General features: G+C 51.5%; 1 protein-coding gene across 4 annotated transcripts in view; it reads left to right on the top strand.

The window, feature by feature from the left end:
• Positions 1 to 14,432, top strand: part of LOC116956521 (myosin-binding protein C, slow-type-like) — a 118,180-nt gene extending 103,748 nt beyond the window's left edge. For 2 of the 4 annotated variants that reach the window (XM_076054227.1, XM_032978206.2), the window contains one exon: positions 10,290 to 14,432. In XM_076054227.1, coding sequence (XP_075910342.1) covers positions 10,290 to 10,432 — 143 coding nt within the window. In that variant the 3' untranslated portion in view covers positions 10,433 to 14,432. Of the gene's footprint in view, positions 1 to 1,944; positions 1,995 to 10,289 lie in introns of all 4 variants that reach the window. The other 2 variants (XR_012930295.1, XM_076054228.1) reach the window with 2 other exon arrangements.
• Positions 14,433 to 15,974: the final 1,542 nt, after the last annotated feature.

Below are 15,974 nucleotides of genomic sequence, written 5' to 3'. Positions count from 1 at the left end.
CCCAATGCGGTTTCAGGAAAGGGCGGTCCTGCACAGATGCCATATTTTCTGTCCGTCTGCTACAGCAGAGGTGTAGGGAATTCCAACAAGACCTACATCTCTGCTTTATTGACCTGGTCAAGGCCTATGATACCATCAGTAGGCCTGGGCTCTGGGTTGTTCTTCGTGCTTTTGGAGTACGTGACCCTCTGCTCACGATGATTAAGGACCTTCATGATGGTGAGCGGGCCCGGGTAAAACTACGTGGCCGGGAGTCAGAGCCATTCCCTGTACACCTTGGGGTGCGACAGGGATGTCCTCTGGCTCCCACATTATTTAACATCTATTTTGACCACGTAGTTCGTGAAGCCTTCAATAGCTGTACCGGGGGAATCTCCATATGGTACAGATATAATGGGAGGCTGATCGATGCCCGGGTGCTGTCAAGGGATGGCTCCCTACTGCTCAACCACGTTATGTATGCTGATGATTTGGTAATAGCTGCTCATTCAGAGGAGGAGTTGGAGACGCTGCTGCTGAGACTGGAGCGTGCCACTAAGAGGTGGGGCCTTACCATCAGCCCCACCAAAACTAAGCACCTGCCTGGGTATTTTGTACCATCGGACACTCCACCCCCACAACTCCCAATCGGTGATGGGGCAGTTGTGGAGAGAGTGGAGAGTTTCCCATACCTGGGCAGTGTGCTTATGACTGGCTCCAGTTTAACAGCAGAGGTCTCACTCCGAATCAGTCGAGCGGCAATATCTTTTCATCGGTTGCGTAACGCTGTGTGGAAGCTACCTGGTCTGTCGCTTCGCACTAAGCTTCAGGTCTTCTGGGCCACGGTCATTCCCTCCCTTCTCTACGCTTGCGAAACGTGGACCCCCCTAATGGAACATCTTCGCCGGTTAGAAACATTTAGGCTGGCCTGCCTACGATCCATCCAGGGTTTAACCAGACTGGATTGCGTGAGGAGCTCACAAATCCTTGAAAGATCTGGGCAAGGTCCCATCGGTAAGCTCCTACGGCGGGGAAGGTTGCGATGGCTGGGTCATGTAGCCCGCATGCCGAAACAGCTTTTGTTCGGCCGGATTGAGGGGGCTAAGCGGGCGCGGCACGGGCTAGAGAAGAGATGGAGTGATGTGGTACAGGAAGACGTGGAGCTGAGTGGACTTGCCTATGACTGGTACCAGCGGTGTCAAGATCGGCCTCTGTGGAGGAGGCTCGTGAAGGAAGCTACTGGGCAGTTGGAGGTAGTCGCCCTCCAACAACAACGGAGGGCGGAGGAGCGACGCTCAGAACAACGAGCGGAGCGCCGGGTGGCTAAAGCACAGCAGGTTGGCACAGTAGGGGGCACAGGTGGTACATCAGCCAGTCATCTCAGTCAGTCGACCCGTGGCACCTGGGTCTGCCCCGTGACCTCCTGCCAGCGGGCGTTCGACACTTCACGTGGCCTCAGGGTGCACATAGCCTGGCACAAGCGTCGTGGTGACGTCACCGCCACTTAGTGGCGAATGGCAGTTGTTGTGTTGTTGTGTGTCTGTGTGCGTGTGTGTCTGTGTGTGTGTCTGTGTGTGTGTCTGTGTGTGTGTCTGTGTGTGTGTCTGTGTGTGTGTGTCTGTGTGTCTGTGTGCGTGTGTGTCTGTGTGTTGGCCACCCACACACTCGTGTGCCGCGCCAGCCTTAACAAGTACTTGCCCCAAACAGCCTATTAAATATGAGGGGTCTTCATCTTTGTACCTGTATGTGTGTGAGAGTCTATGTGTTCTCATTTCATATGCCTTGCAATGCTTCTGAAAGTTGTGATGTCATTCCTGCTGTGTTCTCCCCTCTCTCCCCTCCCTCCATTTTCCATCTCTCCCCCCCCATCCACTCTCCCCCCCATCCACTCTCCATCCCCCCCCCCCATCCACTCTCCATCCCCCTCCCCCGCACCCCCCCCCACCGTCCTACCCCCGCCCTCAGTCATCACTCAGTAGCTGCGTTGAGCGAGTGATGTCTCTCCCCGGTTTGAGGTGAGCTCTCATATGCCGCACCGATCGCCATATGAAGCTTGTTGTGTTTGCTGACGATGCATCGGTTTGGCAATCGCGTGGTCCCCCCCAACCCCCCCCCCCCCCCTAAAGAAACTTGATAACTCCACGGTAGTTTAATAATCATATAAACTATGAAATATTAGAAGTGAAGGAGAGGGAGCGGGGGGGCGGGGGTCGAACCCTTATTGCGTTCGTGGTGACCTACCGGACACGTGTCAACGACAACAACACAAAAAACAAAGAGCTTCATAGCTCATCGGATTTGGTCATTTCTTGTCGTACTTTACGAGCCGCCTCGGGGATGCCTCCTTCAGCCAGCGGCGTTCGGCAAAACTAGCCGCGGGTTCCCACGTCAGCTGAAAATGTCACCAATTCCAGCGGTGCGTCTCACTCTCCCCTCTCTCTCTCCACACTTCCACGTGAGCTGGCAAACTCTCAACGGGAGCCCTGGCGTTGTTTTGTGATCCCCCCCCCCCCACATCAGTGAGAGCCACGCGTGGATTATCAAATTTTGACCAGAACGGGTTCCCCCGGACGACCGCCTGTTGACTTCCACACAAAGCAGTACTCATTTTATAGACCCCCCCCCCCCCCCTTGGCGGGGAGTTCAACTTCTAATAGCGCCCGATAGTTGGCTGGCACTTGGGGTCCTGTGCACCCTCCCGCAGCAATGACGTGAGAGGGAAGCAGGACTTCTCCGCTGCTGGCCTGGACGAGACTTACAACTGCCTCGCTGTGCTTCCGCTTGCCTCTAACCGCTGCCGTTGCCCTACTAACGCGGCGCGGGGATTGGCACGATGCGAGGATCCTGTGGTAGGTCACGGCGGCGGCGGCGGTGGTGGTGGTGGTGAGCGCAGTGGTGATGCGCGTGCACCGCACAGCAAGGAAGGGGCCTGGGTTCGAATCTCGACTCAGGCGCACTTTCTGTGTGGAGTCTGTATGTTCTGTCTCTCTCTCTCTCCCCCTGTTCTACAGAGTGAGTGAGTGGAGTTTGTGATCTCCCTCTGTTCTACAGTGAGTGAGTGAGTGGAGTTTGTGTGATCTCCCCCTGTTCTACAGTGAGTGAGTGAGTGGAGTTTGTATGATCTCCCCCTGTTCTAGTGAGTGAGTGGAGTTTGTATGATCTCCCCATGTTCTACAGAGTGAGTGAGTGAGTGGAGTTTGTATGATCTCCCCCTGTCCTACACTCTGTAGAACAGGGGGAGATCATACAAACTCCACTCACTCAGAGCGAGTGAGTGGCGTTTGTATGATCTCCCCCTGTTCTACAGAGTGAGTGAGTGGAGTTTGTGTGATCTCCCAATGTTCTACAGAGTGAGTAAGTGATTGGAGTTTGTATGATCTCCCCCTGTTCTACAAAGTGTAGGACAGGGGGAGATCATACAAACTCCACTCACTCAGAGTGAGTGAGTGGAGTTTGTATGATCTCCTCCTGTTCCACAGAGTGAGTGGAGTTTGTATGATCTCCCCCTGTTCTACAAAGTGAGTGAGTGAAGTTTGTATGATCTCCCCCTGTTCTACAGAGTGAGTGAGTGAGTGGAGTTTGTATGATCTCCCCCTGTTCCACAGAGTGAGTGAGTGGAGTTTGTATGATCTCCCCCTGTTCTACAGAGTGAGTGGTGTTTGCATGATCTCCCCCTGTTCTACAGAGTGAGTGAGTGGAGTTTATATGAGCTCCCACTGTTCTACAGAGTGAGTGAGTGAGTGGAGTTTGTATGATCTCCCCCTGTTCTACAGAGTGAGTGAGTGGAGTTTGTATGATCTCTCCCTGTTCTACAGAGTGAGCGAGTGGAGTTTGTATGATCTCCCCCTGTTCTACAGTGAGCGAGTGGAGTTTGTATGATCTCCCCCTGTTCTACAGAGTGAGTGTAGTTTGTATGATCTCCCCCTGTTCTACAGAGCGAGTGAGTGGAGTTTGTATGATCTCCCCATGTTTTACAGAGTGAGTGAGTGAGTGGAGTTTGTATGATCTCCCCCTGTCCTACACTCTGTAGTGAGTGAGTGGAGTGATCTCCCCCTGTTCTACAGAGTGTAGAACTCCACTCACTCTGTAGAACAGGGAGAGATCATACAAACTCCACTCACTCTGTAGAACAGGGGGAGATCATACAAACTCCACTCACTCACTCTGAGTAAGTGAAGTTTGTATGATCTCCGCCCTGTTCCACAGAGTGAGTGAGTGGAGTTTGTATGATCTCCCCCTGTTCTACAGAGTGAGCGAGTGGAGTTTGTATGATCTCCCCCTGTTCTACAGAGTGAGTGGAGTTTGTATGATCTCCCCCTGTTCCGCAGAGTGAGTAAGTGAGTGGAGTTTGTATGATCTCCCTCTGTTCTATAGAGTGAGTGAGTGGAGTTTGTATGATCTCCCCCTGTTCTACAGAGTGAGTGAGTGAGTGGAGTTTGTATGATCTCCCCCTGTTCGATAGAGTGAGTGAGTGGCGTTTGTATAATCTCCCCCTGTTCTACAGAGTGAGTGAGTGGAGTTTGTATGATCTCTCCCTGTTCTACAGAGTGAGTAAGTGGAGTTTGTATGATCTCCCCCTGTTCTACAGTGAGCGAGTGGAGTTTGTATGATCTCCCCCTGTTCTCCAGAGTGAGTGTAGTTTATCTTCTTTGGTTCTTTCGGTAAAGTCACGTAGAATGAGAATAAAATTATAAATTGATAAAATAAAATAACACAATAATATTCTCACGACGTTTCGGCCACAACACAAGCGGCCTACATCAGGTGAAGGGACGAGACTGTCTGGTAGGACAGCGCTGGAGTGTAGTTTGTATGATCTCCCCATGTTTTACAGAGTGAGTGAGTGGAGTTTGTATGATCTCCCCCTGTTCCACAGATTGAGTGAGTGGAGTTTCTATGATCTCCCCCTGTTCTACAGAGTGAGTGGAGTTTGTATGATCTCCCCCTGTTCCACAGAGTGAGTAAGTGAGTGGAGTTTGTATGATCTCCCCCTGTTCCACAGAGTGAGTGGCGTTTGTGTGATTTCCCCCTGTTCCACAAAGTGAGTGGAGTTTGTGTGATCTCTCCCTGTTCTAGAGAGTGAGTGGAGTTTGTATGATCTCCCCCTATTCTGCAGTGAGAGTGAGTGGAGTTTGTATGATCTCCCCCTGTTCTACAGAGTGAGTGAGTGAGTGGAGTTTGTATGATCTCCCCCTGTTCCACAGAGTGAGTAAGTGAGTGGAGTTTGTATGATCTCCCCCGGTTCCACAGAGTGAGTGGAGTTTGTGTGAGCTCCCCCTGTTCTACAGAGTGAGCAAGTGGAGTTTGTATGATCTCCCCCTGTTCTAGTGAGTGAGTGGAGTTTGTATGATCTCCCGCTGTTCTACAGAGTGAGTGAGTGAGTGGAGTTTGTATGATCTCCCCCTGTTCTGTAGAGTGAGTCAGTAGAGTTTGTATGAGCTCCCCCTGTTCTAGAGTGAGTGAGTGGAGTTTGTATGATCTCCCCCTGTTCCACAGAGTGAGTGAGTGGGGTTTGTATGACCTCCCACTGTTATACAGAGTGGGTGGAGTTTGTATGATCTCCCCCTGTTCTACAGAGTGTAGGACAGGGGGAGATCATACAAACTCCACTCACTCAGAGCGAGTGAGTGGCGTTTGTATGATCTCCCCCTGTTCTACAGAGTGAGCGAGTGGAGTTTGTATGATCTCCCCCTATTCTACAGAGTGAGTGGAGTTTGTATGATCTCCCCCTGTTCCACAGAGTGAGTAAGTGAGTGGAGTTTACATGATCTCCCCCTGTTCCACAGAGTGAGTGTAGTTTGTGTGATCTCCCCCTGTTCCACAGAGTGAGTGGAGTTTGTGTGATCTCTCCCTGTTCTACAGAGTGAGTGGAATTTGTATGATCTCCCCATGATCTACAGAGTGAGTGGAGTTTGTTTTGATCTCCCCCTGTTCTGCAGTGAGAGTGAATGGAGTTTGTATGATCTCCCCCTGTTCTGCAGTGAGAGTGAGTGGAGTTTGTATGATCTCCCGCTGTTCTACATAGTCAGTGAGTGGATTTTGTATGATCTCCCCCTGTTCTACAGAGTGAGTGAGTGAGTGGGGTTTGTATGATCTCCCCCTGTTCTGTAGAGTGAGTGAGTGGAGTTTGTATGAGCTCCCCCTGTTCTAGTGTGAGTGAGTGGAGTTTGTATGATCTCCCCCTGTTCCACAGAGTGAGTGAGTGGAGTTTGTATGATCTCCCCCTGTTATAGAGAGTGAGTGAGTGGAGTTTGTATGATCTCCCCCTGTTCTACAGAGTGAGTGAGTGGAGTTTGTATGATCTCCGCCTGTTCCACAGAGTGAGTGGAGTTTGTATGATCTCCCCCTGTTCTACAGAGTGAGTGAGTGGAGTTTGTGTGATCTCCTCATGTTCTACAGAGTGAGTGAGTAGAGTTTGTATGATCTCCCCCTGTTCTACAAAGTGAGTGAGTTGAGTTTGTATGATCTCCCCCTGTTCCACAGAGTGAGTGAGTGGAGTTTGTATGATCTCCCCCTATTCTACAGAGTGAGTGAGTGAGTGGAGTTTTTATGATCTCCCCCTATTCTACAGAGTGAGTGAATGGAGTTTGTATGATCTCCCGCTGTTCTACAAAGTGAGTGAGTGGAGATTTATGATCTCCCCCTGTTCTACTGAGTGAGTGGAGTTTGTATGATCTCCCCCTGTTCTACAAAGTGAGTGAGTGGAGTTGTATGATCTCCCCCTGTTCTACAGAGTGAGTGAGTGGAGTTTATTTGATCTCCCCCTGTTCTACAGAGCAAGTGAGTGGAGTTTGTATGATCTCCTCCTGTTCCACAGGGTGAGTAAGTGAGTGGAGTTTGTAAGATCTCCCCCTGTTCTACAGAGTGAGTGGAGTTTGTGTGATCTCCCCCTATTCTGCAGTTAGAGTGAGTGGAGTTTGTATGATCTCCCCCTCTTCTACGGAGTGAGCGAGTGGAATTTGTATGATCTCCCCCTGTTCTACAGAGTGAGTGGAGTTTGTATGATCTCCCCCTGTTCTGCAGTGAGAGTGAGTGGAGTTTGTATGATCTCCCCCTGCTCTGTAGAGTGAGTGAGTGGACTTTGTATGAGCTCACCCTGTTCTAGAGTGAGTGAGTGCAGTTTGTATGATCTCCCCCTGTTCCACAGAGTGAGTGAGTGGAGTTTGTATGATCTCCCCCTGTTATACAGAGTGAGTGGAGTTTGTATGATCTCCCCCTGTTCTACAGAGTGAGTGAGTGGAATTTGTGTGATCTCCTCATGTTCTACAGAGTGAGTGAGCAGAGTTTGAGTGATCTCCTCATGTTGTACAGAGTGAGTGAGTAGAGTTTGTATGATCTCCCCCTGTTCTACAGAGTGAGTGAGTGGAGTTTGTATGATCTCCCCCTGTTATACAGAGTGAGTGGAGTTTGTATGATCTCCCCCTGTTCTACAGAGTGAGTGAGTGGAGTTTGTATGATCTCCCCCTGTTCTACAGAATGAGTGAGTGGAGTTTGTGTGATCTCCTCATGTTCTACAGAGTGAGTGAGTAGAGTTTGTATGATCTCCTCCTGTTCTACAAAGGGAGTGAGTGGAGTTTGTATGATCTCCCCCTGTTCCACAGAGTGAGTGAGTGGAGTTTGTATGATCTCCCCCTATTCTACAAAGTGAGTGAGTGAGTGGAGTTTGTATGATCTCCCCATATTCTACAGAGTGAGTGAATGGAGTTTGTATGATCTCCCGCTGTTCTACAGAGTGAGTGAGGGGAGATTGTATGATCTCCCCCTGTTCTACTGAGTGAGTGGAGTTTGTATGATCTCCCCCTCTTCTACAAAGTGAGTGAGTGGAGTTGTATGATCTCCCCCTGTTCTACAGAGTGAGTGAGTGGAGTTTGTGTGATCTCACCCTGTTCTACAGAGCAAGTGAGTGGAGTTTGTATGATCTTCCCCTGTTCTACAGAGTGAGTGAGTGGAGTTTGTATGATCTCCCCCCGTTCCACAGAGTGAGTGAGTGGAGTTGTATCATCTCCCCCTGTTCTACAGAGTGAGTGATTGAGTGGAGTTTGTATGATCTCCCCCTGTTATACAGAGTGAGTGAGTGGAGTTTGTATGATATCCCCCTCTTCTAGTGAGTGGGTGAGTGGAGTTTGTATGATCTCCCCCTGTTCCACAGAGTGAGTGAGTGGATTTTGTATGATCTCCCCCTGTTCTACAGAGTGAGTGGAGTTTGTATGATCTCCCCCTGTTCTACAGAGTGAGTGAGTGGAGTTTGTATGATCTTCCCCTGTCCTACAGAGTGAGTGAGTGGAGTTTGTATGATCTCCCCCTGTTCTACAGAGTGAGTGGAGTTTGTATGATCTCCTCCTGTTCTACAGCGTGAGTGAGTGGAGTTTGTATGATCTCCCCCTGTTCTACAGAGTGAGTGGAGTTTGTATGATCTCCTCCTGTTCTACAGAGTGAATGAGTGGAGTTTGTATGATCTCCCCCTGTTCTACAGAGTGAGTGAGTGGAGTTTGTATGATCTCCCCCTGTTCTACAGAGTGAGTGAATGGAGTTTGTATGATCTCCCGCTGTTCTACAGAGTGAGTGAGTGGAGTTTGTATGATCTCCCTCTGTTCTACACAGTGAGTGAGTGGGGTTTGTATTCTCTCCCCTTGTTCTACAGAGTGAGTGAATGAGTGGAGTTTGTATGATCTCCCCCTGTTATACAGAGTGAGTGAGTGGAGTTTGTATGATCTCCCCCTGTTCTACAGAGTGAGTGAGTGGAGTTTGTATGATCTCCCCCTGTTCTACAGAGTGAGTGGAGTTTGTATGATCTCCTCCTGTTCTACAGAGTGAGTGAGTGGAGTTTGTATTCTCTCCCCTTGTTCTACAGAGTGAGTGAATGAGTGGAGTTTGTATGATCTCCCCCTGTTCTGTAGAGTGAGTCAGTAGAGTTTGTATGATCTCCCCCTGTTCTACAGATTGAGTGGAGTTTGTATGATCTCCCCCTGTCCTATAGAGTGAGTTGAGTTTGTATGATCTCCCCCTGTCCTACAGATTGAGTGGAGTTTGTATGATCTCCCCCTGTTCTGCAGAGTGAGTGAGTGGAGTTTGTATGATCTTCCCCTGTCCTACAGAGTGAGTGAGTGGAGTTTGTATGATCTCCCCCTGTTCTACAGAGTGAGTGGAGTTTGTGTGATCTCCCCCTGTTCTACAGAGTGAGTGAGTGGAGTTTGTATGATCTCCCTCTGTTCTACAGAGTGAGTGAGTGGGGTTTGTATGATCTCCCCCTGTTCTACAGAGTGAGTGAGTGGGGTTTGTATGATCTCACCCTGTTCTACAGAGTGAGTGAGTGGAGTTTGTATTCTCTCCCCTTGTTCTACAGAGTGAGTGAATGAGTGGAGTTTGTATTCTCTCCATTGTTGTTGTGGTTATTTACGGTAAGTCGTCGCTATGAGCGGTTTTCACGCTACAATGCATTTTCTCCATAACGCCGTTCTCCTGTTATGGAACAATGCACAATGCACAACGACCACCGTTATAACGCAGAACATGCACCGTTATAACGCAGAACGTGCACCGTTATAACGCAGAACCTGCACAGTTAAAACACAGAATGCGCACCGTTATAACACACAACGTGCACCGTTATACCACAACGTGCACCGTTATAACGCAGAACGTGCACCGTTATAACACAGAACGTGCACCGTTATAACACTGAACGTGCACCGTTATAACACTGAACGTGCACCGTTATAACACAGAACGTGCACCGTTATAACGCAGAACGTGCACCGTTATAACGCAGAACGTGCACCGTTATAGCGCAGAACGTGCACCGTTATAACGCAGAACGTGCACCGTTATAACACAGAACATTCACCGTTATAACGCAGAACATTCACCATTATAACACACAACGTGCACCGTTATAACACAACGTGCACCGTTATAACGCAGAACGTGCACCGTTATAACACAGAACGTGCACCGTTATAACACTCAACGTGCACCGTTATAACGCAGAACGTGCACCGTTATAACGCAGAACGTGCACCGTTATAACGCAGAACGTGCACCGTTATAACACAGAACATTCACCGTTATAACGCAGAACATTCACCGTGATAACACACAACGTGCACCGTTATAACACAGAACGTGCACCGTTATAACACAGAACGTGCACCGTTAAAACACAGAACATTCACCGTTATAACGCAGAACATTCACCGTTGCAACGCGAAACATTCACCGTTATAACACAGAACATTCACCGTTATAAGACAGAACATGCACTGTTATCCCCGTATTTATTTATTTATTTTATGCCCCCCCCCCCCTCTTAGGCAATCTGAGCATCCTGGACATGCTGCTGCAGGGGGTGCCTCCAAACCTCATCCAGAACATCCTGGACAAGACAGCCAGCGAGGAGCAGGCGGCGGCTAACAACAACAACAAACAGCAGCAGCAGCAGCGACCAACAAACTAAGCCCCAAAAGCCATCAGTGCCACCGGCAGCAGTGGCCCGGTACGAGTGAAACGCGTCCATGGGGGGGGGGGGGGGTGTCACGTTCTGTGTCGTCATCATCGTCGTCATCATCGTCGTCATCATCGTCGTCATCGCCGTCATCATTGGCCGCGGTCCATCCACTGCTGGATGAAGGCCCTCGGACTTGAGGCGACCGTGGCGACCCGAACGAGCGGCGACCCCAGTTCGATTCCCGCTCATGGCCAACGCCAGTGACGGTTATTCCACCGGGTCCTGGGCCTCCCCCTAGGTCGACTCAGCCTCAAATGAGTACCTGGTGCGATGTGTAAACATCGCCACGAGGGAGACAAAGGCGGCCGGGCGCGGTGTTGGCCAACCCCACCCCCTCGTGTGATGTGCCGGCCTTCATAGTTGCCCCAACAGTCTGTTCAGGTTATACGGGGGGGATCTTGTATCTTTGTCTGTGTGTGTGTCTGAGTGTGTGTCTACGTTTGAGTCCAGGCTCTCAGTGACTGACCGAACGTGGTTCGATATCGCCGGGGTCAGAGCCGTTGCGTCGGTACGGCGAGTTACGGCACTTTTGAGCGTCGTCGGTGAAGAGAGGATGGAGCTGTGGGTGCTGAGTGATGTAGTGCTTGATGGCAGAGGTGATGCATATGCTACGCGACATGTATATGGTACATGGGTACACCTGTACAGGTGTGTACGCCTATGCAGGTGTGTGGCTGTATGGGTATTTGGATATACATGTTTATAGCTAGGCAGATGTGTGGCGATGCAGGTATAAGAAAGTGCGGGTGAATGAGTGCAGAGCTTTGCAGGCGTGCCACTGCGCGGGGATATAACTACCGCATTGATCCAGGGCAGTGCAAGTAGAGAGATCCCTGTTCAATCCACTGCTAGATGCGTGCCTCCCCCACACCATATATCACCACGCCGGTTAGAGTGGGCTGGTAGAATGTGGGGGGGGGGGGGGGGAGCATAGAAGTGCAGTGCAACTACGATAGGTGACCTGCGCTTCTCCTCTGCCACCCCAGCGTGTCGCCTGATGATGCTGGTTGTTGTTGTAATTGCTGGTGAAACGTCATGGCTACTTGAATTGTAAATGTAGTGGGTTTACTCTCCAACCACACAACCAGTTCGTGCTCTGACGCCGGTGGCACACGACCCCCGGGTCGTGATCTGGGTCTGAGTGACTCGACGTGATCTGGGTCTGAGTGACTCGACGTGATCTGGGTTGGAGCGACTCGACGTGATCTGGGTTGGAGCGACTCGACGTGATCTGGGTCTGAGTGACTCGACGTGATCTGGGTCTGAGTGACTCGACGTGATCTGGGTTTGAGTGACTCGACGTGATCTGGGTCTGAGTGACTCGACGTGATCTGGGTCTGAGTGACTCGACGTGATCTGGGTTTGAGTGACTCGACGTGATCTGGGTTTGAGTGACTCGACGTGATCTGGGTCTGAGTGACTCGACGTGATCTGGGTCTGAGTGACTCGACGTGATCTGGGTCTGAGTGACTCGACGTGATCTGGGTTTGAGTGACTCGACGTGATCTGGGTCTGAGTGACTCGACATGATCTGGGTTTGAGTGACTCGACGTGATCTGGGTCTGAGTGACTCGACGTGATCTGGGTCTGAGTGACTCGACGTGATCTGGGTTGGAGCGACTCGACGTGATCTGGGTTGGAGTGACTCGACGTGATCTGGGTCTGAGCGACTCGACGTGATCTGGGTCTGAGCGACTCGACGTGATCTGGGTTGGAGCGACTCGACGTGATCTGGGTTGGAGCGACTCGACGTGATCTGGGTTTGAGCGACTCGACGTGATCTGGGTCTGAGTGACTCGACGTGATCTGGGTTGGAGCGACTCGACGTGATCTGGGTTGGAGTGACTCGACGTGATCTGGGTCTGAGCGACTCGACGTGATCTGGGTCTGAGCGACTCGACGTGATCTGGGTTGGAGCGACTCGACGTGATCTGGGTTGGAGCGACTCGACGTGATCTGGGTTTGAGCGACTCGACGTGATCTGGGTCTGAGCGACTCGACGTGATCTGGGTTGGAGCGACTCGACGTGATCTGGGTTGGAGCGACTCGACGTGATCTGGGTTGGAGCGACTCGACGTGATCTGGGTTTGAGTGACTGTCCGCAGCGGGGCCTATCCTGTCAGCGGGATATTTGTCCGCGATCCGTTCCGTCGTCACGTGACGCGTTGTGCGTGGGGCTGCCACACCGGTGGTTAGGATCCACACCGTGGTTATGATCCACACCGTGGTTACGATCCCTACCGGTGGTTAGGATCCACACCGGTGGTTAGGATCCACACCGTGGTTAGGATACACAATGGTGGTTAGGATCCCTACCGGTGGTTAGGATCCACACCAGTGGTTAGGATCCACACCGTGGCTACGATCCCTACCGGTGGTTAGGATCCGCACTGGTGGTTAGGATCCGTACCGTGGTTAGGATACACAATGGTGGTTAGGATCCCGACCGGTGGTTAGGATCCACACCGGTGGTTAGGATCCGTACCGGTGGTTAGGATCCCTACCGGTGGTTAGGATCCACACAGGTGGTTACGATACGTACCGTGGTTAGGATACACACCGTGGTTATGATCCACACAGGTGGTTACGATACGTACCGGTGGTTAGAATCCACACCGTGGTTAGGACCCACACCGTGGTTACGATCCCTACCGGTGGTTAGGATCCACACCGGTGGTTAGGATCCGCACTGGTGGTTAGGATCCGTACCGTGGTTAGGATACACACCGTGGTTACGATCCCTACCGATGGTTAGGATCCCTACCGGTGGTTAGGATCCACACCGGTGGTTAGGATCCGTACCGGTGGTTAGGATCCCTACCGGTGGTTAGGATCCACACAGGTGGTTACGATACGTACCGGTGGTTAGAATCCACACCGTGGTTAGGATACACACCGTGGTTACGATCCCTACCGATGGTTAGGATCCCTACCGGTGGTTAGGATCCACACCGGTGGTTAGGATCCGTACCGGTGGTTAGGATCCGTACCGGTGGTTAGGATCCACAAAGGTGGTTATGATACGTACTGGTGGTTAGGATCCACAAAGGTGGTTACGATACGTACCGGTGGTTAGGATTCACACAGGTGGTTACGATCCGTACCGGTGGTTAGGATCCCTACCTGTGGTTAGGATCCGCACCGGTGGTTAGGATCCACAAAGGTGGTTATGATACGTACTGGTGGTTAGGATCCATACAGGTGGTTACGATCCGTACCGGTGGTTATGTGCTCGCTCGAGCGAACTTTTACCTCTGGTTCAGGCGCGGATAAATGCGGCTTTGCTGTTAAGAATATTTTTTTCCCTTCCAGATTTAGAATATTGTACTTATACTGCGGGAGAGAATCCGATGAGCTGTAAAGCTCTTTCCCCCACAGATGTCCAGTAGTGGGCACGGGGTAAGAGCATTACAACGACAGCAACACAATACGCACAAAACACGATAGCAGTGTTGCCGCTGCGGCTGCAGCAGCAGCGACGACCATGACGACGACGATGATGACGACAACGATGATGACGACAACGATGATGACGACAACGATGATGATGAAATTTCGAGCTTGGTCGCGTGGATCCAGCAGGAAGGGGACCCCCCCCCCCCACAACTCCTCCATCCCGCCTCTGAGGGAATAATTCCGGGAGTCCGCCACCTTTAGACCCAAGAGCCCCCCCCCCCCCCGTAACGAATGTTTATTTAGTTGTTGTAGTGCTGTGATTGATGATGGCTTTGCTTTTGAAATCTTAGAACGTTTTTCTTCTTTCTTTTTGCGTTGTTGTGAGTTGTTATTAAAGAGAAAACAACCAACCACCACCACCAGATGGCTCTGCTCTTGCTGTTTGTTTTTACTGGATGTGCCTTCCACTTGGCAAGGGGATTTCTCACGATCCGGAACATACAAAGTGTTTTTGCGTTGATTTTGAAATTGAATAAAAATCACGAAAAATGAAGGTTTTGCTCCGTGTGTGTGCGTGCATATTTGTGCGTGTGTGTATGCGTGCTTTCCAACTGTGCCAACTGGCACAATAGGGATACAGCTGCTGGTGCATCTACCGGTCATCTCAGTCAGCCAACCCATGGCACCTGCTGGGTCTATCCCGAGACCTCCTGCACCTAGCCTGGCACAGTAGGGGTACAGCTGGTGGTGCATCTACCAGTGGTCATCTCAGCCAACCCATGGCACCTGCTGGGTCTGTCCCGAGACCCCCTCCTGCACCTAGCCTGGCACAGTAGGGCGGTACAGCTGGTGGTGCATCTACCGGTCATCTCAGTCGGGTAACCCATGGCACCTGCTGGGTCTGTCCCGAGACCCCCTCCTGCACCTAGCCTGGCACAGTAGGGCGGTACAGCTGGTGGTGCATCTACCGGTCATCTCAGTCGGGTAACCCATGGCACCTGCTGGGTCTGTCCCGAGACCTCCTGCACCTAGCCTGGCACAGTAGGGGGTACAGCTGGTGGTGCATCTACCAGTCATCTCGGCCAACCCATGGCACCTGCTGGGTCTGTCCCGAGACCTCCTCCTGTCAGCAGCGTGGCCTTCGACACTTCACGTGGTCGCCTCAAAGTGCACCTAGCCTGGCACCGTAACTTCGTGGCGAACGGTGGCTGTTGGTGTTGTACGTGTAGCGGTTAGCGTCGCTGCGTTACGAACGGGCGGTGACCCGAGTTCGATTCCCGCTCACGGCCAACACCGGGGACGATTTGGGGCAATCCATAAATGACGTCACGTGATTCTGGACGATTTTTGACCCCCCTCCCCCCCTTATAACACGGCGTCAGACCCCCCCTCAAATATGTTTTGTCTTAGTCTGGCTCTATGAGCCTCTGTAACTGACACTGCACCCTAGGGGAGACTTAGTCTGGCTCTATGAGCCTCGGTGTTTGACACTGCACCCTAGGGGAGCCTTAGTCTGGCTCTATGAGCCTCGGTGTTTGACACTGAACCCTAGGGGAGCCTTAGTCTGGCTCTATGAGCCTCTGTAACTGACACTGAACCCTAGGGGAGCCTTAGTCTGGCTCTATGAGCCTGGGAGATTGACACTGAACCCTAGGGTAGTCTTAGTGTGGCTCTATGAGCTTCGGTGATTAACACTGAACCCTACGGGAGCCTTAGTCTGGCTCTATGAGCCTCGGTGATTGACACTGAACCCTAGGGGGGCCTTAGTGTGGCTCTATGAGCCTCTGTAACTGACACTGAACCCTAGGGGGGCCTTAGTCTGGCTCTATGAGCCTCGGTGATTGACACTGAACACTAGGGGAGCCTTAGTCTGGCTCTATGAGCCTCGGTGATTGACACTGAACCCTAGAGGAGTCTTAGTGTGGCTCTATGAGCCTCTGTAACTGACACTACACCCCAGGGGAGCCTTAGTCTGGCTCTATGAGCCTCTGTAACTGACACCGCACCCTAGGGGGGCCTTAGTGTGGCTCTATGAGCCTCGGTGATTGACACTGAGCCCTAGGGGGGCCTTAGTGTGGCTCTATGAGCCTCTGTA

The sequence above is a fragment of the Petromyzon marinus genome, chromosome 65 (assembly GCF_048934315.1).
Source record: "Petromyzon marinus isolate PM22_M1 ecotype Great Lakes invasive population chromosome 65, UKy_Petmar_22M1.pri1.0, whole genome shotgun sequence".
NCBI classification, from domain to species: domain Eukaryota; kingdom Metazoa; phylum Chordata; class Hyperoartia; order Petromyzontiformes; family Petromyzontidae; genus Petromyzon; species Petromyzon marinus.
This window is presented reverse-complemented; position numbering and strand designations above follow the sequence as displayed.